Consider the following 26,404-nt stretch of genomic DNA (forward strand, 5'->3'; position numbering starts at 1 on the left):
GTACAAAAATGGAAAAAGGACCATATGATTGTGATTGTGACGTATCATCATAGGGTTAACGCTAGTATCCTCTCGACTTGTTAGATCATGTTAAAATTTTGAGATGTTGGTGGCTCCCCCGATTATAGGCCCCTCCCCCATTTTTAATTTCTGGATCCACCACTGATTTGTCCATAAATTAAACAGAACATGACTAATTTTTAGGAAAAGAATACATTCATGCAATATAAAAAGTATTCGTTCCTAAGTTTTCGAATGTGCTCGCTCAACCATGAAATGTTTAAGGTTTGGAAAGTATGTGGTGATAGAAGTGATAGATGATGAAAACAACAGAAATTAAAGTCATATCTGAAAGCGAATTTGCCCCCAATATTCACTTTATAACCCTTTAAAATGAGGCTGTGACACTGAAAATACAAATTTTCTCACTTTGATGCGTGCTCACTCATCCATGAATAAACAAATCGATTTCATTTTTGCACGGAATTCTGCCCATAGGATGATAAACATTACTGCCAAATTACATTGCGAAAGACATCCTTGCAAAAAAGTTTCATCATATTGAATAAACATATGTACCCATAAACATATGTACCCATAATGTACACAAGTCTATGAGAGACGAAGTCAAAATTTTAACAAATATGAAATGAGGGGTTTTTTTCATGGACGGTTTTTGTTACTTCTGCCGACAGTTATTTCATGAAACTTCGGCCATGGCTTCAGAGTAACACTATCCAAAAGGCGCGCACACCAAAATAACCATTTGATAAGACACAGAGTGGGGCCAAGGCCTTGAACTTTCTTCTCATTTGCATTATTTTCGAATGTTGTGTGCTCACTGATGATTTAAACATCGGGATTTTCATAAAAATCAAATCAAATGAACTATGCAAGGAGGTTTGTGACAGATATCCTTAGTTACAAATTGCATTTTTTTCCAATAACGTAAAAAGAGCTAATCGCATTCCACATGTTCATTCAAGCAAGGTTATTTAATTAAAAGCCTTTGAATCATTGAAGCATGTTAATTGGTCATGAACATAACTTTGATATTTGAAAATTGTATTTTTTGTTTTCAATAAATGTTCATTGAACCATGAAACGATGAATATTGTTGAAGGAACTCTTCAAAAAATAACTGTCATTATCTTTTATCATTTTTACTGAAAAATCCAATTATTGCAAATTTGGATTTGTGTTTATTCAACCGTGAAATTTAGCAAAAAAGGTTGTATGGTCTTTTAGAAAGTACCTTTTACAAGCCTTCTGCCTATTTTTTATGATGAGAATGTGGAATTAGTTAAAATAAAATGGAATCAAAGTCATGATATTTGACTTGTGAAAAGTGACATGTTTGCCTTCTGACGGTGCTCACTGAAGCATGACGTGAATTATGTCCATAACGTTTACTCAGAGGGTAGCTTATAAAAAATACCTTCACGCTCATGTAAAAATATATTAAAAACTCGCATTGGTTCGGAAATTATTGGTGTTTGTTTAAGGGGGACTTACTTTTTTTGTTGTGTATATATAAGAAATAATATCAAATGAATGACGAGTGGCCAAAAAAATAGTGGGAGTTGCCAGCAAATGATTCTTCCAAAAGACGTCATAGACTCTTAGGTGCTTAAAACGGGACCTTTTCAAGCATTTTCTGAGAGCGGATGGGTAATAGCAGGCATGGGGTCGTGTTGGCATTTTGCAGCCTTGATACTTTTATTTCTGGTTCTGCTTGTCAAATGCATTTGTTTAAAACATAGGTCCTATGGTGTTTCGGGATAGACTTTCTGTTCATCTGGGGCGGTATTCTGAACATTGTCTTTCCTCGATATTTTTTAATTTCTCAGAAATATGACAAAAGGATAACAACACTTTGCAGTGTCACTTTGACTGTGAAACTGTTCTAGTAAATTTCGCTGCCCCTACCAAATCTACACAATTCAACACCTGGGCTCCGTAACACAAATATTACGGATTATATTTATTGATTGGTGGCGATTTTTTTACCTGATTGCTAAGAAAGCATGAATGTTTGTAAGCAAGCAACCAAAGGACCAACGGATTAAGGTCCTCTCCGAAGGACCTGGTACTGAGGATTAATACCTTACCAAACAAAGGGCATTAGTGCACCAAGTGGGAATCGAACCCGGGTTACCAGAATACGAATCCCCCGCTCTACCGACTGAGCTATCGCGCCTCCTCTTTATGATCAATCGCTACATGAATTGACCAATCAAGATCAAAGTTACACGCGCATTAGGTTTAAAATACTGACCATGGACCAATCAGTGCGGTTCTTTTATATGTGCAATTCATCGCAAATATCTGTGTTACGGAGCCCTGAACCGACGTTGACCTTCCCCTGGCCACATCGTTAATGGAAGAATAGACCTACTGGCCGCATTGCATTTGCAGGACGATCTAAATGCAAATCGACTTAGCTCGATAGGATATGGACCTTTTTTGTTTTTGTTTGTGGCAAAAGGCAGTTGAACAACCGTACGATAGATAACCAAAAATCTAATTTACACTTTGCGTGTAGATTGGAGTCTAAAAATATGAAATAAATGTGTTTTATCCACTAATCAGACATAGCTGTTGCAATCCAAGACGCACCGTACAGCCGAGATCGAAGAAGGCAAGTCCAGGTCTAACGTTACACCTAACTTTAGACCGAATTTACCTGGTCCAAGTATCGAGTCATGAATATTATGACGGTTCTTGACTTGTAAAAAACCAAGGGGCGAACTTTCCAGGCAAAGGTATATTCCAGCAGAAACTCTGTTCATGCTATAATTTCATAGAAATTGATACCAACCTACCGTGGACAGCGCGGTGGACAGTTAGGTCAGAACGGAACTCTGACTTCATGGACTTGGGCTGTACTATTGCTTGGCACTGGATTGTGTAGGCGCATATTATTGTTCGTCAAAGCGAAATTTGGCAGAATACCGGTATTTTGATATGCGAAGTCATGACATCATAAGTACCACATAATATTTTCAGAAAAATATATGACTATAAATCTCATATTCTTAAACATGATAATCGATGTCAGAATTTGTCAATCAACAAATTCATGAATAAGAAAAGTGAAGTAAAAATATCAACCCTAAAATGTACTTTAACAAAAAATGATTTAAATATTTTTTTGGTTTTGAACAATATTTTACTTTCTTCCTCTTTCAAATCAATAAGTTTACAATCACAATTCATATAAATAAAGATTCTTTGCATGCATACAATCAATATGCAATCAAACAAATAAATATATCAATATCGATGAGATTACAAATATTTTTTAAATGATTACAAATGAAATTAAACTGCCAAATTTCTCTTCCATAACAATGTGAAAGCAGAGAAAAAAAACATATCAATCGACAAAATAACAAAACAAAAAACTTTGTAAAGGATGACTTTTTCCCTGAATAGAATAGAAATAATCTCTTTTGCACATAATAATTGTACAAGAAATAAATTTTAAAGGGATAAAAGATTATTTCAAAGGTTAATTAGAGGAAGATTATCATAAAACATCCCTACACACTCACCTAACCCCCATACCCCCTCATCTCTCTCCCCCAGACACCCACACAAGCTCACTTCAAACTGACCACCACCCACAGCTCCCCCCCCCCCCCCCCGCCCCCTTTCCCCCGTCACAGAACTCACACATCCATCTACACACGTACACCCACACACGATGCATCCTGCTCTGGTACAACTATTTGTATTTGAACAAATAAACAAAACAAAACAGAAACAAAATGAAGCAACCAATACATCCATAGTATTAAGAAAGGTGTGCATTGATTTGTTCCCATTTCCTTAAGTGCATCCCCAGCTTCCCCTTTTTAAACGCTATTTGATATTCCGTATCTCTATACTTTTTAACCAAATGTGTCACTTTCTGTACGGTCGGCAATATTCCCCGTTTTCTTGAACTAAAAATAATATACTTGATTAAGAATATAATACAGTTTATCAAAACTACTCTTGTAGTATTTCCAGATATCCCCATGAAAATTGTTTTCCAATTGTCAGTGCCAAGTCCATTCAGTTGAAATATTTTACTCCTCTCTTCCCTTAATCGCTTAACTTCAGGACAATAAAAAAATAAATGTTGGTAAGTCTCAACTTCTATTTCACAAAAGGAGCACAAATTATCTGTTTCAAAACCAAATTTTAAAAGTTCCCTTTTCGTGTACACAGCCCCTTCTAATTGTTTGTATTGAAATTCTCTGTGTTTATTGCATAGCATTGCACATTTCAGTCTCAGAAATATTTCTTTCAGTGCCCCATTCCCAAATCATATTCGGATTGCCCGTCTGTAACATGAAATACATAATCAATTTGAAAATTTTCAATGAAGTGGTCATATATTCGTCTAGATTTTATATCAAATAGTTTCTGAACATGCCCACATATCATCAATATTATCCCTTATCTTGTTTGCAGATGATTCAACCTTATTTTTTTCTCATCAGAATCCACAAACTTTAGTTGATGTTATTAATTCTGAACTTATTAATGTTACTGAGTGGATAAGAGCCAATCGATTATCTTTGAACCTTAACAAAACAAAATACATGTTATTTAGTAACTCCATAGACAAGTTACCGATGAACATTATGTTTGATAATACCCCATTAGAAATGGTATACCTTACATCAAATTTCTTGGAATAACAGTTGACAGTAAACTTTCTTGGAAAAATCGTATTGAAAATATATCCAAAATAATTTCACGAAATATTGGTATTATTAATAGGCTAAAATTTTGCATTCCCTCCACATCATTAATCATGCTCTACTCATCCTTAATCTTGCCTTATTTGAACTATGGGATTCTTATTTGGGGTGATACCCATCAATATTTATTAGATAAATTGTTGCTTTTGCAAAAGAAAGCACTTCGTATTATTCATAGTACATGTTTCCGTTCTCATACGGACCCACTTTTTCTTGGAAAAATCATATTGAAAATATATCCAAAATAATTTCACGAAATATTGGTATCATTAATAGGCTAAAATTTTGCATTCCCTCCACATCATTAATCATGCTCTACTCATCCTTAATCTTGCCTTATTTGAACTATGGGATTCTTATTTGGGGTGATACCCATCAATATTTATTAGATAAATTGTTGCTTTTGCAAAAGAAAGCACTTCGTATTATTCATAGTACATGTTTCCGTTCTCATACGGACCCACTTTTTCTAGAAAGTAAACTGTTGAAAGTAAAAGACCTGTATTTACTACAGTTAGGGCACTTCATGTATAGTTATAATAATAATGCACTTCCCCATATTTTTGATACCATGTTCCCTAAAAATCAATTTTATCATAACTACCCCACGAGACACTCTGACGAACTTCACATCCCACTTTACAGAACTTTACTGGCCAAAAATACATTCCTATTCAACGGTCCTAAATTCTGGAACTCACTCGCTAATAATGTTAAAGACAGTGTCTCCTTGAATTCATTCAAACGTAAACTCAAACGTATCCTGCTTAATTCATATAATTCTTCGCAACGGAACTAACACTTCATTATCTTGATAATCATTACATTTTTTCACGTTTATTTTATTATTTTTTCATCTATATTGTCCAGTCATATCTTTTGTTATTTCACCAGATCAAGCTGGTTCATGGTCAGCCCTTTCCCATTCTTAGTTTTACTCCTTTTTAAAAATAGTTGTCTTGTACTGTCCTGTCTCTTGTTTTGTCTTGTCTTCTACGTCTTGTCATCCCCTCTCTCTGTTTTTTTTTTCCTGTCTTGCGCAACATATCCTTTACAACGAAGACCTCTTTGTGTGAAAAGCTTTGCATTTGTTCAGTTATTATGTTTACGTCAATATGATTTCTTTTTCTCTTTTTCTTTCCTGTAATACATGCATGTACGCATATAGTAAGTCGACTATAATTTCTTCTTTTCCAAGGGGGGTCCACAATTTTACAAGCTTTGCTTTTCAGTGGATCCCCTCATTTCCATATCCATTTATGCTCTATATTATACTGTTGGGTTTTTTTTACGAAGTAAGAATGCCCTTCTGTAAAATTGTATTTGATTTGTATTGTTTTATATTACTTTGTATCATTTTTGAATGGAAATTAAATAAAAGAATTGAACAATTGAACAATCGAATTTCAAAGTTGTCTGTGTCCATTTCCATAAAATCACCTTGTATCCACTCTTCTGTTATTACTGAAAATATGTTTTGAATTTTGAGCAAGTTTTCAGATGAAAATTTTAGATTATACCAGTATGAAACTGGTCTTAATTGACCTCCAACTATTATATCCGAGAACTTAACTATACCTTTCTGAAATAATTCAATATCAAAAAAGGTCTTATTATTGAGGCATATACGCTTGTTATTAAAAATAATGCGATTACTTTTCCCTCTCAAATGTCTACACTTATCCAATTCGTGCCATGCCTTCAGCATATCTATGTAAAATAATGATATACCTTTCAAATTCATTCTACTCGTATCATAATCACACAGAAATATGATTCGACCACCTAAAGAGCTAAAAAAAATATTCGAAGGCTGCTTTCCAACCCGAACTTTCCCCTCCATCTAGTAAACGTTTAATCCACATTATTCGTTGGGTTCTAACAAAGACCTCAAAATTTGGAGCTCTCAGTCCTCCAACAGAATAGTCTTGATATAGAACCGTGCGTTTTATTCTATCTCCTCCTCCCCAAATAAAATTGAAAGATCTTTTTTCTATTTCCTTGAAAACGTCTTTTGGGACTGTCATCAGTGAAGAAACATAATTTAATTTTGAAAATGCATACATTTTCAAAAGTTTTATTTTACCATACATTGTAAGATCTCTTTGTTTCCACCAACTAATAGGTCTTTTAATTTTACTCAAGATTTCCTTATAATTCAAATTATCTTTGACTTTACAATCTACTGCGAAATATACCCCTAAGATTTTAATATGTTGTAACCAATGTCCAAGAAGTGGTAAACCAGGTCTACCTCTTTCTTCTCTCAACCATAAAAAGTTTGTTTTATCCATATTAATCTTCAATCCACTTAAATTTTCGAAATCTGAGAATATTTTCTTCACTCTATGGATCGAATTCATATCTTTTAAAAACAATGTAATGTCATCTGCATACAAAACTTGTTTTATTTCCCGTTTCCCAAATCCTATCCCTATAATATTAACATCTCTCCTAATATAATGAGCAAATAACTCAATCGCTATGATAAATAAACATGGAGAGAGTGGATCCCCCTGCCTTACTCCTCTATTAACTTCAAAATATCCCGTAGAATGCCCCCCGTTCAACACACAGATTTTTCCCAAACCCGAAATGTTCTAAAGTTTTGAATAAAAGTTTATGAGAGATACAATCGAATGCTTTTTCAAAATCCACTGCAATTAAAAAACCTAAGGGTTGATCCAAAGACTGAAAAAACATATCATCAATTAACCGAACTGCTTCCCCAATATTACGATCTTTGACATAACCCACTTGATCAAAATGAATAATATCTCCCAAGACCTCTTTCACCCTTGTCGCTAACACCTTTGACAAAATTTTAAAATCTATATTCAAAAGAGTTATCAGCCTGTAGTTTTTCATGTGCAAAGGATTTTTGCCTTCTTTTTCAATTAAAGTAATTATCCCCTGTCTCTGCGAATTTGACAACATTTTAACTTCAAAACTCTCATTGAAAGCTTCAACTATGATTTTCCCCAAAAGTGGCCAAAATGTAAAGTAGAGCTCTGCGGTAAAACCATCATTGCCAGGCGATTTATTCCATTTCATTTCCTTTAAAGCCTGAAAACATTCTTCATGTGTTATTTGATATTCACAAAACTCTATTTTCTTTACTCAGTTTGGGTAAATCATTAAAAAACATATTTTCAATATCATCACTAGTTTCAAGATTTTTACATGCATATAAATTTTTATAAAACTCCCGAAAGATTTTTATAATACCTTTGCAATCTCGCACCGTTTCCTGATTTTCATTATAAATCTCCCTAATCGCAGTTCTCCTTTTATTGGATTTAGGTAATTGTTCAAAGAACTGTGAATTTCTTTCTCCTTCTTCAGACCATTGGGCTCTTGAATGGACCTTTAGACCTTGACGAGAATAGTCGAAAAGTTTATCTAGTTCCTCTTTTTTAAATTCAATTTCGTTTTGGATGTCAATATGAAAAGTGATCGTCAAGCGATATTCTAAATTTTAATTTCTTTTGTAATTTTCAATGTGATTTTTTCTGAGTTTTACTCTTTCACGGGAAAATGCCATTATAATATTCTCTTAACTTCATTTTCATAAAATCCAAAAATTTAATCTTGCTTATTATTTGGTCCCGCCATATTCTTTCTATTTCAGAAATCTTCATCTTTACCCCGTCTACAAAATCTTTATCAGAACATGCTGTTAAACTTCCAGTACGATCTCCCATATGCAAAGCTTTCGACTGAATTATTAAACTGAACTCCAGCATGGTCAGGAGTGAAAGAAGGTAAAATGTCTGAACTTTTCACGTCTTTTTCTAATTTCGAGGATATAAAAATATAATCTAATCTGCTCTGAATGAAGGGATTATTTTTGAAGGTAAATTATTTTTTGTTAGGATGCCGCTTCCGCCACACATCAATTAGATTTAGCCTATCAAGAAAATCAACCAATGAATCTTTATATCTATTTTTCGAAATATTACTTCCACCCATGTAGTCTAAGTTTTGATTCATAGCAATATTAAGATCTCCTCCAACAATAAGAGAATATTCTTGACTAACAACAGAAGATAAAATTTGTCTAAATCAGACAGAAAATTGCATTGCGAGTTTTCTTCATTCCCTGTGTGGGAAATATACACTGCCCAATATAATCTTTTCACCTTGACATTTTCCTTTAATCATAACATATCGTCTTTCTTTATCAATTATAATTTTGTTCTTTAAAAAAAATCATCCTTTGATTTAAACATTATGATAACTCCCTTACTGTGGTTACTCCCATGACTGAAAAACATTTCCCCCTGCCAATCAGCCTTCCATCCACCTTCAGTGTCTTTTGTGCTGAAAGTTTCCTGCAGGAATATTATATCACCCATCATCTGACACCACTGAAATATTTTATTCCTTTTGATTCTATCTCTCAACCCTCTGACATTGACCGAAATTAGTTTTAAGTTACCCGACATCAATTAACACAAAGGCCCGTATTCTGATAGCAGGTTTAATTTAACCCTAGTCTAAAGTTAACCCTGGTTAAACTAAACCTCCTCTAAACCTCACCTCTGGTCTAAGTGTAGTCTAATTATTTTGGTATTCTGATAGCCGGGTTTAACTAAACCTGGGTTAAACCCGGGTCTAAAATTCTTTTTGGAAATAATAATCCTCTTTTAACCAAGACTAGCACCTTTTTTGTAAATTACTTCTGCAGGGATGATTGCAACAAAGTTGAAAAAATGTCACTATATAGTTGTTTTTCTTAATAATTTGGATTTTATGGAAACTAATTACAACTATTGTAGTGAAAGAAAAGCATTCATTACCCATATATGGTAAGAAATTTTAATTTAGTTTATCTCTATTTTTGTTAATTACTAGAACATTTCAACCCAAAACCGAGTGACCTGCACAGTTTTTTGTGTATCAGTCCCATATTAGTCAAAATCTAAATTGAAAATTGCATATGGCCTAGATTCCCCTCAACCACTCTAGACTAGACAATAAGTTAAGAAGACTGAAGTCTTTATTCTAACTTTAAGTAAGGGAAATTTTTTGTAACTTTTGAGAGTAGTCTTGGGTCTACCATTATGCCTAGATCTATAGTTAGATCTAGCCTAGGCCCAATTGTTTGGACTTTCCTGATCGAAGCAAAACGTAGTCTAGTGAGTTAGTGGAGCAACCGAGACTGAAGATACATATTGGTCTAGGCCTAGAATAGCATTCAGGACTTAGGCTGACTTTGCTAAGGGACAGGGATAGATATCATAGATTATTATTCTAACCTTAGATCTAGTGGAATAGATCTAGATCTGATTTATCTTAAACAAAAAGCTTTGAACATTTTCTGTATTGGTTGTTCCACTGAATTATGACAGTCTGCATTGGCCTCTCTCACCAAGGCAATGTGATATGACAGTAAAATGTCAGAATTTTTAAAATAGATCCCCAGAAACAACAGTTATTCCTGTCTACAGTGTTAGATCTGACTATCGCTTCATTGCTTGCCAAGGAAATAGGCCTGGCTAAATTTAGAATTGGTCCTTTTTTTTGTGGGGGGGACTCGTTTAGGTTTCCAGTTCCAGGAATAGAAAACAGGCCTAAACCAAGACCAACAGCTCAGTCTTGACTAGACTAGGCCTGGCCTAGATTTATGTAAGAATTTAGATCTAGGCCTAACGTTAGACTTTGCTATATATAATTCATTCTAGGCCTAGATTCTATTTCTAGCCTAGCCGGTAGCCCTAACTGGCTGATCTAGTCTAGGCCCTACTGTATCTAAGTTAGAAGCGCTGGCCTAGATCTAGACTAAATAACTAGACTAAAAGTTAGACCCTATCTAGACCTAGAACTAGATCTATATCAATCTAGGTATGTGTAGGTCTAGATCTAAAGAATTATAGACTCTCAACATGCTCAATGTAGATTCTAAATAAAATAAAATAAATGTAGAGTCTAGGCTAGTCTACAGTAGATCAACTCAGCTAACGTTAGGCCTTTAAATGAAGTAGGCTAGAGGTCTAACATTGGATTATATCAATTACTAGATCTAAAGAATCTAGATCTAGGCCTAAATCTAAAGCTAGGGACTGTAGCTCGAGATCTAGAGGTCTAGCATCCCCCTTAAAACTAGTACTATTGTCTTCAGCTACATCATGTAGTTCTCTGTGTAACCAAACAACAGGTAGCATTGTCTTAATCTTATTTTGGTGTGTGTAGTTACCATACAAACACATATGTTGATGAATGAGAAAATGTGCCTTGCACATTATTTTTCCTCAAGTCAAAACCTAGTGTTCTAAATTTCATGAGCATAGGCCTATGTCATAAAATGAAGAAGTAGTTCAATCCATTAGATGTGTTTACACATTTATTGATTTAATATGCTGTCACCATGGCAACACAGTTTCCAACACACACATTGCAGATCTATAACTCAAAACCAATGTGTGAGCCAACTTTGATAAGAATTGGTTGAATACTAATGAAGGAGTTCAGATTTTCACCTAATTTCATTATGTAATAATAATATGTTGTTGCCATTGCAACACCATTTCTGATACATACAGAAATGTGTCTTCCACATCTTCAACTCAAGACTAATGTGTGTGCCAAATATTTTTATGAGCATTTGAAAAAAGATGAAGGAGTTCGAACTACCAAATTTTCACCTTATTTTCGTTATTTAATATGTTGTTACCATGGCAACACGATTTCTGATACAGACAAAAATTTATCTTAGACATCTTCACCTCAACATTAATGTATGTGCCAAATTTTTAAGAGAATTGACCAGGTGGAAACTGATAAGTTCAAATCACTTGATTTTCATCTTTGATATTTGATTTGTTACCATGGCAACATGATTTGTTTTTTTTTATAAAGTCATAAAATATAGTTTGCACATCTTCACATCAAGACTAATGTTTATGCCACATATCATGGGAATTGGTTGAAACTGAGGAAATAGTTCGAATTGCAAGACTTTTACATAATTTTTGCCATAATATACCGTTACCATGGCAACGCAATTTCCGACACATGAAAAAATGTGTCTTGCACATCCTTAGCTCAAAACCAATGTGTGAGCCAACTTTCATGAGAATTGGTAGAAAACTCATGATGTATTTAAAAAAGAAAAATTTTGGCCATAATATACTGTTACCATGGCAACACAATCTCCTAAAATAAAAAAAAATCTTACACCTCCTTACCTTGAGACCAATGTGTGTTCCAAATTTCACGAGAATCGTTAAAAACAGAGGAAGTGGCTTGTAATGCAATATAGGCATTCATTCTAAAAAAATTGTTGGCCATGATTTGTTGGATTTAAACCAGGCTTAAACTACTCCCTGCGCGAGTTTAACTTTTTGAGGATTTATTACCACACTTAGACCAGGGTTAACTTAAACCTCGCTATCGGAATAGGAAACTTAAACCTAGGTTTAAATATGGCAGTTTAGTACCACACTTAGACTAGGGTTAAGTTAAACCACCAGAATACGGGCCAAAAAGTCTAAACATCTGACAAAAATTTTGGAACAAAGATATGAATGATAATGATGTTACTGCAAATTGGTAGCTCGATTTTTTTTTTATGACAAAACAACCTGTTAAATTAAAATGGGGATAAGATAAATACAGACAGACACCAGAATTGGAAAGCACAGCACCCAACATATCATTCCACTTCACCCCAACAGACACAACACATGCACTTCAGATATTTTCGTGGATCGAAAATGAGCTTGCCCTCTACGTTCGTTAGCATTAATATAGGCACATTTGAGGATATGCCCCCATATTTTCCCGGCCTTCTTAATTATTGGTAGAAGGGCTCCCACTTGGTACTCATGGTGATTTGATTGGTTTGTCTGTGAAAGTCTGGGAGGGAACTTACATGACACAGAAAAGAAAATTTTACGACTATCGATTTGTGACAGGCATAGCGCTGTCACATCTGGGGGGTAAGTGATAAAACTTATGACAAGTTAGTTTTTACGCTGTAAATATTATGTGTAATCACTCATTATTAGTATTGATAATAAAGAAGAGGAAGAAGAAGAAGAAATAACAATAATGATGATTATAGAGTTGTTAGTGGTTGCGGTTGTTATCATGTTTAAATTTCAGTCTGCTTAACCCCACTCACATTTATTTTAAGATCATGAGCACTTGCAATTTCCTCTCACCTATTATTTCTTCTGCAAAGAAAGACCACTCCAAAGATAAAGATGATGATTATTAGTCCGGAAGCAATGCCGATAGTTGTGTAGATGAATCCTTTATTAAGTTCTGAAAATAAGGAAAAATGCCAACTTAAATTGTGTTTATATTCGACATGTTCGAATTACAGGGAAAGGAAGGAAGGCCTATGTGGATTTTCATTATATTTACCCGTTGTAAGTCACATGGTCACAGTATATGAAAAAATGTTTCGTACAATCAGAAGACTATCTCGTTTTTAATTGTTACTTTATCTTTATTACTAAATTGCAGTATTATTTGATTGTTTGTACCTCAGTTTATTCTTTATTTTCATACCGTTGTTATGATCATTATCGCCCATTTCATTTTACATAAAGTTTGCTATTGTATTGTTACATTTCGATCACTCTATATGTCTATCAATATCTTGTTAATGTATGATTTCGAATTTTATTTCTTTACATAGAATGTAGTTTTTCTTTCTTTCTTTTTAAGTAATTACATTGCCAAATATCAATAAAAATGTATTCGAAATAGAAATATAAAAACTTGATTGTTTTGAAAATGGAAATTGACGATTAACAATAATGTACATAAAATGGTCATACTAAGAAAACGGCAACATATTGTTAACAACCCGATCTCTCTTTTTAACCATGCATAATATAAGGAGCGCGCCTTGTACAAGTCATTGCGCAATATCGAGTTTTTCAGACGGACTGCACCCTGATCGCGTCTTGACAGAAGGTGCACCAGGGTATTAGCGACGTGGAGTTGTTCTTCTACTCCGCTTCCAGCAGGGTGACCAGATTTCACAAAATGAAATACGGGACAATCGACAAAAAAGATCAACAAAGAAGGCTACACAGTGTTACACATTTGAAAAATTATAAAGACTTGGAATGGAGGACGAACGAAAGAATTAAGGAGAGAAAGAAAAGACGAAAGAAAAGAGATGAATTGAGAAGAAAAAAAGAAAAAATAAGGAAAAATGAAGGGAAAAAATAAAATAAAGAAAGTTAGAATAAAAGGATGAAGGAATGAATAAAAGAGAGAAAAATGTTTCAGTCAATCTTTGAATTGAATACAGAAAGAAAAGGAAAGGAATGGAAGAAGAATTGTTTGAAAGACAAAATAAAGGAGAGAAAGAAAAAAAGTAAGAATTAGAGAGGAAAGAAAGAATGAAGGAAAGAATTTTTTTTCTTCATTCTTTGAAAGAAAGAAGGAAAATAGTAAGGGAGGAGGGAAGGAAGGAATTAAGGGAGTGAGAGAAAGAATAAGGGAAAGAATTAAAAGGAAAAGTAAAATACAGAATGAAAGAAAGGAGGAAAGAGAGGGAGGAAGAATGAAGTGAGGAGGGAATGAAAACATAATGGAAGAGAAAGAATTAAAAGAAAAGGCAAAGGAAGGGAAGAGGGGGAGAAAGAAAAAGTTTTAAGAACGAAAGAATGAAGGAAATAAAAAAGGGAAATTTGATAAAGAAGACGGGTAAGAAAAGGAGGAAAGAAAGAAAAATGAACAGAGAGAGAAAGGATCAGGAAAGACAAATAGGAAATAAAGATAGATGGAACAAAAACGGGCAAGCAGGAAGGATAGAAAAGAAAGAGAGGAAAAAAGTTCAAACTTCAAGCAAAAAAATCCAGTCATCTAACAAAAATCATAATGATATCTGGTGTTTTTCAAATATATTTTTTAAATTAAAAAATCAAAATGTTTTAGAAATGAATAAAATTTCAAAGTGATTTTTTTTTAACTTAAAAATTAGATGGAACATCGCGGCATCATACACAACAAGACTCAAAACGAAAGCTGAAACAACTAGATCTAGTTATAAAAACTGAATAACTTGTTCCTCCGATTACATCTCCAAATCAGTAATCTGAGAACCCATGATATAATCATACAAATTTCCCGCCGATTTTGTAATTATTTTGGCATGTTTGGTGGAGAGAATCTGCTCCGATCCTCCATGCCTATAGCTAGTAACCTGCTATAGCAGTGGCAGGAGGCCAGTTCGTTTGCGATGTATTGGGTTAGCAAGAAAATCACCGCAGAACTTGCAAAAATGTATTTATCGATTTTATTGTTGTCTCTGCTTCGTTTTCTTGATGAAAATTAGTCACTTTAAATACATTTTGTTCAATATTCTGAAATACGGGACAAATAGGCGTCCCGGGAAGAGATTTTCGGGACGCCGGGACAAAGAAGCAAAATACGTGACAATCCCGTGAAATATGGGACGTCTGGTCACCCTGGCTTCCACCTTGTTGGAACAGGCCGAAATTCGGTAAAATCCTTCCTAGCACAGTCCTGCTTTTCTCCCAGTAGGTGCGTCATAATAGGAAGGGGGATTTCTTTCGCCCTGCTTTTATGGAGGTAGGGCAGTTAGAAAAGTGACTGTTAAGACAGTTTCCTCTTCTTGATGTGTAGTCATGGATGGCATAGGAGGTAAAGATGATTGTGAAGGTGATGTTGAACTAATACCTACATGATATAATACAAGCCAGGACAGCATGAATGAATAAAATCATATAAATAATTAATTTGCGTATACATATATCAATATCCATGTTAAGACGGGGAATCGAAGAGTCGAGAGTATACCGTCGGATCCAAGGATGCAATAAGATGTCTTAAAATGTGCTTCTGTATACAGGTATATAGCATGAAGAGAGGACATTTATCCACCTTTTCCGTCCACTAGCTTTGAGCATGTTTGAGTAGGAGGTATTTTTGAAGCGTTCACGTAGGAACCACGCAAATCCACCGGTATTTAGATTCTCGATCAAATAAAACAAGAACAATGCTGTATTTTGCACTCTTGTGTGCGCCGAATCACGTATGGCATAGAGTTAGAATATTTAATAAACATGTAAGCCAATAAAAATCCAGTTATAACAATCTAGTTACCTCTCTGCTCCTCAATTTGCTTGACATCCACTGGACTCATGGTACTCGTTTGCCATCCTTCCTTGGACATGTTGGACGTCGGAGAAGCGGCTGAAGTGGAATTATAACCTGAAAAAAAAAGTAAAAGTGATTTCAGGACGGGGCCACCACCCCTGCAAAAGATAGGATAAGGATAATTTTCTTTTGCTTAAGCCAAGTTACTGAAATTTGACATTTTTTTTCGACTAACTTTGACTTAAAATTCCAGCGTTATTTGACTTTAAGTTTGCTTGTATCGTTTAATTGCCACACAAACTTTCACAACTGAAAGAATGACTGATCGTTTTCCTGCATTTTTTTTATTGACATTGTAATTTTTTAATGGCTGTAACCAGCCATGCACTGACTGATCCATTTCTTGCAATTTTCTTTTACTGACATTGCTATTGTTTAAAGCATTTAACCACCCATGCATGACTGCTCACATGAAAATGTCATGTCATACTGCAAGAGGAATATTGTCTGGACATGTTGGCATACAATAATTTGCCTTTAATCAAATATATATATGGAATATTTTAACTTTTATAAGTGTCCACGAACTTTTTTTTGCTGAGTATATATATATATATATATATATATATATATACACTCAGCAAAAAAAAGTTCTTGATGAAGACCTTGCTACGGCCCTCTCCATACTACTGATTTGAAATATATATATAATATATTTGAGATGATGCTATAAATACAGCGAGAATAAGCAATGAGACCCGTGGCTGGGGTTCGGTCCATCAAGTTTAATCACAAGCTTACGGCCATAATTGGGACTTTGTCATGTATCTTGAATTTTAGAGTGAGTGCCTGACTGTTCAGGTGCTAATATGTGAGTGTTTATAAGTGAATGTAAGTATATATATATATATATATGTGTGTGTGTGTGTGTGTGTGTGTGAGGGTGTATGTGTACGTGTGTGAGGGTGTGTGTGTGTGTGATAGAGTGGGTGGGTGTGTGTGTGTGAGAGAGTATGCGTTGTGTGTGTGTGAAGTTATACACAAATTTGGCTGTAGTACGTGTATAACTTCACACATTTGCATACTTTCTCCCATACGTGTACTGTATCAAAGCAGTGGTTTTGATCCAGCTGAGGCAAGGCGGCTTGTCATTGTTCAAAACCCAACGTCACCCGACAAAGGAAATTATAATTGGTATGGTGTCGAAAATATGTCTATCTGACGGTCAATCGGATCGGGGTCACCTTAGCCACTAACCCGTCTCTTTGGTCTAGTGGTTAAGGCACCGGCGTTCAAAGCTGGGGGCCCGGGTTCGATTCCCTGCAGAGACATTTTTTCGGCATCACCAATTTTTCCCAAAAAGGGTAGATAGCTCTGGGGAACTTTGATTTAAACTACACCTACCTTTGTTCTCATCCATTTCTTTCACACTATGTATGTATGTATGTATGTATATATATATATATATATATATATGTATGTATGTTTATATATATATATATATATATATATATATATATATATATACATATATATATATACAGTGCGTCCCAGAAAAAAACGAAACCGAGATTTAGTGATGATTTATCATAACTTAATCATAAATAAAATAGACAAATGACCTACCAACGTATAAAGCTTAGAATCTCCTCTTTCATTTGCTACTACTTAGATTATTCCTACTTCACGCATGAGTGAGCAAAAACAATTCAAAGAAAGGATGCCAAAAACTCATTTGGAGGGGGTATTTAAATTTTAAAAAAATCAAATGACTAAAAAGTTCAATATCTGCTCTTTTATTTGATACCTTAATCACAAAAAATGGTCAAGAATTAAAAAAGTTATGATTCCTCGAAACAATGCTTGTATTTCCATAATTTCATTAAATAAACGTGTTTTCACCAGTTTCCCACAATAGCTATCGCACGGTAAAAAAAAGTTAATGCATGGCTGAACGTCAACAAACATGACAAAACGGAGCATCGAGTGAGTTTGAGCGCTAGCCTGTAAAACCTCTTCATTTTATGAAATTAATGAAATTCAAGCCTTATTTTAAATAACCATAACTTTGTTATTGACCATTTTCTGTAATTGAGGCATCAAATTAAAGAACAGATATTGAACTTTTTAAAAATGTGGGTTTCTTTTTAAAACCCAGATACGGCCCGCCAAGTGACTTTTTGGAATCCCATTTTCAAATTGTTTTTGCTTTCTCATGCGTTAATGAGAAATAATTTAAGTAATTTCAGATGAAAGAGGAGATTCCAAGCTTTAAAGTGGGAGGTCATTTGTCTATTGTATTTGTGATTAAGTTATGATAAATCATCGATAAATCTCGGTTTCGTTTTTTGTGGGACGCACTGTTTATATATATATATATATATATATATATATATATATATATATATATATATATATATATATATATATATATATATGCCCCTGCACTTTATTTGCCTATACGTGTACATGTCGGAGGATCCTGACTCCACTTCACGGCATGGGGGTTGCCAACGTTGCTACTGTTTTCTCTCCCGCCATACATTTGAACACATTGGATATAGTTAGGTCCTTGTAAGATGTATCCATCGGAACATCCAAAGGAAACTTTGTTGCCGTATCGCAGAGAGCTTCCTTCAATGTTCCTGAATCCGTTTAGAGGAGGACCAGGGTCTACGCAAATACCGATGTTAACTGTAAACAATAAATCACGAATTAAGATTCAATACTAAAAAAAAATCACTTACCCTGCATAATCATTACTAATGTCCTATACCTATTGTAAATGTAAATCACTAATAAGTAGGTCTATTCAATGCTCAGAAAAAAAGTATACAATACTTATTGAGGTAGGTAAAACAAATCCTTATTGAGGTACTAAATCACTAATACATTGTATGCGGTCATGCCAGGATCCGACGACCGGTGTAATGATATATCCGTAAAGTGCTTAGTGGTTCCGTTCCGATGTATTAATCGCTAGATAAAATTATTACCATTATTATCAAGACTTTTTATTTACTATTTATTGGGTTGAAATTGGTAATTTGATAATTACTGAGGTAGAAATGTATAATCATCATTAAGTATAATAAATAATTATTGAGGCACACGTATAAAAGCAGTTCGTATTGCGGTCGTAAATCGCGAGTTTACAAGCACAAGAGTCTAATTGTATGATGTCACTAATGAATGTTCAGCATCCTTGAGGTATCAGGTCGGCAACAAATAAAAAAATCACTTATGAATATTCAATACTTGAGGTTTATGATCACCTATATGTCATCATAGGCGGTGTAAGCGGAAGGGGGACAGGGGGACGTGTCCCCCTAAAAAACAAGGAAGAGAGAAAGAAAAAAAAAGAAGGAAAGAAGAAAAGAAGATGGAGCAATGAAGAAAGAAAGAAAGAAAAAGAAAAAAAAGAAGAAAGGAAGAGGAAAAAGATAGCAAGTAAACAACTGAAACAAAGAAATATTAAAATCTATATAGAAAATTAAAATAATAGTTTTTACAATGGAAAATATATAGATTCTACACTCGCTCCCAATGCGATTTAGAAAAAAAAAGTTTTTTCGCACCACGAAGAAGAAAATATTTATAAAAAAAAGAGAGACAGAAGAGAGCAATTAAGATCAGAATAAAAAAGGGAATGAAATAAAAGGGGATTATTGGAAAATGGAAAAAAAATATCGGGTCGCTAAATAAAACATATTTCGCGCTCACATTCCCTCCTGTAAGTGAGATCATAGTAGGTCCATGGTGAGATACAATAATCTGCTCATTAGGATACTATGAAGCCTAGAATAGGCCTACATTCAATTTTAAAGTCAATATGCTCAAATTATATTGCTTGTGATTCGAGTTTCCATTGCATTGTGTTCATGCTTACAAAAAAGAAGTGAATATCAGAAGAAAAAAATCAACTAACGCCACGCGCTGGCATTATTTGACAAGCAAATTTAGAGAGATACGTATTCTCTTTATGTATTACAGAAAACAGTAATTGAAGTGTTACCTTTTCAAGTCAGTTTTTTCATCTCGCTCCTCGCATTAATATTGGTAAGTAACATGACCATCCTATTCATCGTATCAAAAAAGTGCTTAGAATCCGAGGTTTTAGGTCAGAATATCAATTTTTTCAGCTCGCGCTTCGCATCAATTGTTTATAAATGTATTAGAATTTCAAGGTTTGGATCGGCATATAAAAATGTTTAACTCGCGCTTTGCTCTCGCATAACATGTTTAGTTAAATATTTTGCGCTAGCATCAATTGTTTAGATAGATACCCATCCTGTTCATGGTCCCAAAAGTGCTTAGAATTTCCAGTTTTGGGTTGGAATAACAAACATTTTGAGCTCGCGCTACGAGCTCGCATAAACTTTTTAGATTCCAATCCTACACATGACAAAACGTGCTTAAAATGTCAAACTATTAGGTCATGGAATCAATATAATTTTAGCTCGGGCTTCGCACTTGCATCGATTGTTTAGGTAATACCATCCCGTTCATGGTAACAAATATGCTTTAGAATGTAAAATTTTGGGCCGGATCTATATCAAAAAAAAAAAATTTGCTCGCGCTTTCATAAAATGTTTAGTTTTAATTCTTTCCACTTTGTTCATGGTTATCTATGGTGCTTAAAATGTCTAAATTCTAGGTAAGAGTATAAAAAAATGTTCACCTCAATTGTTTAGATATATACCCATCCTGCCTGATAACCCAACAAGCTTAGAATGTTAATTTTTAGGTCATGTTTAAAAAAATTCAGCTCGCGCTTCGCGCTCGCATAACTTTTAGCTACTATCCTGTTCATCATGCTAGTTCATGGGGCCGGCGCTATTTTTCGGCAAGTACACAAGGGCTAAAAAATCAGGTAAGGCCCACGGAATGCAAAATCCTGTAAAGGCGCCTGCCTTGTTACATATCTCATCATGTTTATAAGAAAAACTAAGATGAAGTTAAAACTACAAACTTCAGTGTAGACTACCCCGTGAACAAACAATATAAACAACAGCTTTTAGCAGTCGACTAGGAAAATTCGGGTGAAAATATTTTCCGTCCCCCTAAATTTTTATGCTTCCGCCATCAATGTAAGTCAGTAAATACGAATAAGGTATTACATAGGTGCACGGCCACGTTATTAAAAAAATACACAGGTAAAATGGCAGAGGCATAGCAGAGGGAACAATTTTATACCTCTGCCCTTTTTAATGTTTTTTGTGAGGAAGGCTTTGGTGTTTCAGATCGTCATATTTTTTTTATTTTACAGTACACGAATCGGTTTTTTAAGGTTTATCAGACACGTTTGAGATTCAGTTCCATGTAATGTAATTTTTTTTAACCAATATGCATATTATAAGTTCATAGTGCATGTGAGAGCAGCTGAATGATAAATGTGTCTGGTAAACTCAGTAGAAACTGTTTGAATTTCATACACATGAGCTGGAATTCTTCGTTGGTGTGTTTTTAAAGTTGTAAGCATTAATTGGTGCATATTTGAAGGAGACTAGCACGGAAGAGCTGCCTGGATATACTTCATCGCACTTCAACCCAGATATTAAGAAATGAAGAAGACACAACCTAAACAATTCTTACCTTGGTAGACAGCTATTTTGTCTGATCCTCCGCATGACTCGAGGATGTCTCCAGCACATTCATAATTACATTCTACATCTAAACGGGTTCCATGTCTGGCATAATTTACACCTGCTCTTCCGCAGAAACATAGTGTATTGTATTCCACTCCTGCATAGAAGAACCCGCTCTCCGTGCATCTAATGATGCATTGAGAAATTGTGAGTTTTGGGTCTTCGGTAAGATTTGGAAACACCCGATCCCGTACGGGGAAGGAGTATGGATCTGTAAAACAGCCTCGATATCCTGGTTCTGAAAAAATAGTAATAATTAACGTTATTTGTATAGCACTTGTCAAAAACATGTCTGTAAAGCGCTTAGGAAAAATAATAAAGAAGGAATTTCAGCAAAAGATGAAAGCAAAATGTATAGTTCACAGTAGACCATGCAGACTGTAAACAGTTGAGATGCTTCACATGCGAAGGGAAAGGCTATTTAACAAACAAGGTAGGTTTTTAACATGGATTTGAATTTCTATGTTGAATCTGTTTGTGCTATACTTTATCGTATAGATTGTTCCAGAAATGAGGGGATGCGGAATAACATGATCGCGAACCACAAGAATGGGTACTGGTGGCAGAAACAATTAAGAGTTATTTGTTACTTGAGCGCAAGATGCGGGAGGGTGAATATTCTGATATTAACTATTGAAGATAGACTGGAGCTGATTTCTGCAAACATTGGAAGGTCAGCGAGAGAATCTTAGATTCAATTCGTTCCCGGAACTTGAGCATGTAAAGCTCCACGTGAACGACGATTAGCAATCAGTCTAGCGGCTGAATTTTGTACTCTGCAGTTTGTTAATTTGTGAGTCAGGAAGACCATATAAAAGACTGTTGCGAAAGTTAATGCGAGACATGACTATTGCCTGAACAAGTCTTTCGGTGGTCTATTTTCTAAGAAATGGACGGATGATAAAAATTTTATACAATGTAAATGAGGCAGATCTGCATACACTGTTCACATGAGTCTTCGGAGAAAGATTATTATAAAATATATGGCCCCTAGGTTTCTAGTACTTGGAGAAAATTCTACATCAGTACCATCTTCACAAATATCACCAATTTGTCTAAAAGTCCGATGCCTGCTCACAAAGTGTAAACATTCTGTTTTTTATTCAATTCCAATTCGTTCTGTCTGGTGTCTGAAAGAGTCTTTGTGGAGCCACATCATGATCGTCATTTATAAGACAAGATAAGTCATACATGATATCCCATGGTGTTTAATGAATTCCTCTAATGGAGACCAGAAGAGTTAAATGCTTAAGTACTAATGACAGACCCTTGGGATACTCTGAAGTTAGAAGAGCTGACATGGAATTCAGAGCCACTAACAAAAACAGAGTGAGTTCTCCTACTGAAGTAAGACGAATCCATTCCAAGGCTGTGTCTTTAAGTCCAAATCTTTCATTCAAACGACTTAAAAGGGCATCATGATTCACGGTGTCAAAGGCTGCAGACTAGTCCAACAGCAACAAATCGCTTCATCATCCTTATCTCGGGAACGAAGAATATCATTTCATTTAAACTTTAAAGGTCAAGTCCACCTCAGAAAAAATTGATTTTAATAAAAAGAGAAAAATCAAACTAGCATAATGCTGAAAATTTCATTAAAATCGGATGCAAAATGAGGAAGCTATTACATTTTAAAGCTTCGCTTATTTTTCACAAAACAGTTATATGCACAACTCGTTGATATGTAAATGAGAGAGTCGATGATGTCCCTCACTCACTATTTCTTTTTTTATTGTTTGAAATATAGAATATTTCAATTTTTACAGATTTGACAATAAGGACAAGCTTACTATGTTAAGGTGATGGTAATTCCATGTGTTCAGGGAAGAATAAACTTTGTTTCAAGAACAATGACAGAATGGGAATAAATCACATTCCTAGAATAATGAAGTACAAACGAAATAGTGAGTGAGTGATGTCATCAGTCCCCTCATTTGCATACCGACCAGGATGTGCATAGAACTGTTTGTGAAATTTCAGCGAAACTTTAAAATGTCATAACTTTCTTATTTTACATCCGATTTTGATGGAATTTTCAGTGTTATGCTCATTGGATTTTCTCTTTGTATTCTAATCAACTTTCTGTTGGGGTGGACTTGGCCTTTGAGCAGGACCGTTTCACAACTATGATGTGGCCGGTATCCTGATTGCATCTCAGAATAAAGATTATGCTCCGACAAATACTCCTAAATTTGTTTTAACAGAACTCTCTCAGCAGTCTTTCCCAGGAACTGAAGGTTAAAGACCATTCTGAAGTTCTTTAGATCAGAACTCGACATTGTGCACATAAGGAGTAGAGAAAAATGAGCATGTTTCAGGAAAATAACCATCAGTAAGCAATGCATTCGCTATATATGTTATAGTCGGGCCTAACTCATTAATGCCATTCTTAAGTCATGTAAGTAGCCAAGTAGGGATGGCGTCGAGTCGAGTCGAGTCGAAGTTAAACGTGACTCCCTAATAATTTCACGAACTGGGGCCTCTGACAATGGAGAAAACATTAAAACACTGCTGAGTACTACGAAAACTGACGTAATTTACATTGCTTGAGGGTAAACACTTGCTCTAGGGACCTGACAAGGACATCAATCTTGGTGCTGAAGAAGTCAGAGAAACGATCCGCAACAGAAAGATGAGGGTCATCATCCGATGTGGAGGTACATGTAGGAGACAAATGATCAACTCTTTGAAAGAGTTGATGAGTATCACATTCATCAAGTTGTTCTGAGTAAAACTCTCTTCGCATTGGCAAACTGGTTGCTGTAGAGACGACATTCATCTTCATCATCTTCTGGCGGTCAATTTCGGTTTTGGAGAGACGATGTCTTCTCTCAAGTTGTGTCCTCTCTCCTTACTCTTCCGCAGATCATTCGTAAACCAACGTGAGCCCTAGCACTTACACATCTAGTAATAATAGGGGCATGCTTATCAGGTAGAGCTTCAAGCGCATTGGTATATTGAACAACCCGCTTGTCAAGGTCAAAAGAGAATGTCATCGCGGAAAGCTTCAAGGTCAATTTCCTTTAGTTTGCGAAAACTTATATCAAATTATATGGATCAGGCTTCTTGATATTAAGTTGGCAGCCGACAGAAGAGTGGTCAGAAGAAAGAAAATGCGATGATTAAACATTAGTAATCACATCATCCGATGCTCTTGTAAGAACTAGGTCCAAAGTATGGCCTTTTTGATGGGTGGTAAAGTCAGCATGCTGGATCAAGTTAGCTGACGAAACCAAGTCCAGAAACAAAACTGCCTCTCGATTTCTATCATCATTGACATGAAAATTAAAGTCACCACACAGCAAAAGATGGTTACGTTCAGGTGCCAGTTCTTCAAGTAAGGTAGCCAACTCATCAATAAAGACATGTTGATCTTCGATTACTAGTTCTCTGTGGTCTTTAAATAACCACCAGGCGAAGAGGATTTTGACGGTCGCCTGAAATGAGCACATTAAGATATTCAAAAGATTCATGAGTTCCAAAATCTTTTCCAAGTACGTTGAAGCGTCGATGAAGGCATACCTACACCACCACCTGTTCTGTTTATTCTCGATGAGCTGCATGATGAACTGATGAGATGGAAGGTCGTTGGAGAAGTTAGACAAGACCCGGTCATCACGTTCTTCTCACATGAGCCATGTTTCAGTGAGTGCCAATATATCCACATGTTGTGAAACTACGAAGTCTGACACCATGCGTCAGACAAAATGACGTTAAATTCGTAGAATTAGTCGGTTCTTGCATGCTCCATGTGCACATTTTTTTATACAGGATTCGAGCAAGGTCCACGATTAGCTCAAATTACGATTTGCATAAATCTGAACTTTATGTTACATTTTATTTCTTTTGATATATGTCATGTAAAATATGACATATTCCTTCTTTTTTTCATTTATTCCATTTACTTGCGAGCTCTCTCAACCAACAGTGTTATACGCGTCTTGTTCATGATTACAAAAAAGTGCTCAAAATGTCCCGGTGTTATGTCTAAATCGCCCCCTCCCCCCCAAAAAAAAATAATAACCCGCGCCTCGGGTTCGCATCATTTATTCAGTGAGATAATGTAGATATTGTGCTTAAAAAGTCCCCTTTCGGGTCAGTAGGGTTCTATATCGAAGATTTCGGCTCGCGCGTTGCACTCCCATTCATTTTTCATTGAGATACAATGTTTTTGTTCAGTTTACAAAAAAAAGTGCTTTAACTGTCTAGTTTTGAGATCGAAACATTTGCAAAAACAATTAGAGCTCGTATCATTCATTTATGAAAACACAAACTTTGAAATTTCGGAATTTTAGCTCGCTCGCTTCGCTCGCACCTTTTTTTATAATTAATATGCCTGATGCACCATATCTGGTCCCCTTAAAAAAATGGCTCATTAAGCCACTGCGCTCATACATGTACATATACATGATATAAGCCTCGGTTCACATATTACCTTTGCACGTAGTGGCTTCTATTTCTGTTGTAAATCCCACGTCGCAGGTGGAATTATCTTCGAAATTGTCACATGTTGTGTTCATACTATCTGCAATACAAAGGTTTACATTAAAATTATAATTGGGTGAAGGAATGATGAGTGAGCATATCAAGACATATGCATGATCCACTCAAATATAAACCAACTAAAGGTTGGTTCACATGATCATTTTAAAGAAAGTATGAATCACATTGCAACCCATCATTCATCCCTGTATTCTAACAGTCCTGAATGCACACAAACAATAGTAGTAGTAGTAGTAGCAGTAGTAGTAGTAGTAGTAGTAGCAGTAGTAGTAAAAGTTACAGTAGTAGTAGTAGGAGTAGTAGTAGGAGTAGGAGTAGTAGTAATAGTAGTAGTAGTAATAGTAGTACTAGTAGTAGCAGTTGTAGTAGTAGTAGTAGTAGTAGTAATAGTAGTAGTAGTAGTAGTAG

The 26,404-nt window shown here is 35.1% G+C and overlaps 1 protein-coding gene across 1 annotated transcript in view; it reads right to left on the reverse strand.

The window, feature by feature from the left end:
• Positions 1 to 26,404, reverse strand: part of LOC121431286 (fibroblast growth factor receptor 3-like) — a 59,308-nt gene that overhangs the window by 32,443 nt on the left and 461 nt on the right. The window contains exons 2-6 of the mRNA XM_041628794.1: positions 25,929 to 26,018; positions 21,441 to 21,731; positions 18,309 to 18,539; positions 15,852 to 15,959; positions 12,926 to 13,028 (exon numbers count right to left, since the gene is read on the reverse strand). Of these exons, the coding sequence (XP_041484728.1) occupies positions 12,926 to 13,028; positions 15,852 to 15,959; positions 18,309 to 18,539; positions 21,441 to 21,731; positions 25,929 to 26,018 (823 nt within the window). The remainder of the gene's footprint in view (positions 1 to 12,925; positions 13,029 to 15,851; positions 15,960 to 18,308; positions 18,540 to 21,440; positions 21,732 to 25,928; positions 26,019 to 26,404) is intronic.

The sequence above is a fragment of the Lytechinus variegatus genome, chromosome 17 (genome assembly GCF_018143015.1).
Source record: "Lytechinus variegatus isolate NC3 chromosome 17, Lvar_3.0, whole genome shotgun sequence".
Taxonomy (NCBI): domain Eukaryota; kingdom Metazoa; phylum Echinodermata; class Echinoidea; order Temnopleuroida; family Toxopneustidae; genus Lytechinus; species Lytechinus variegatus.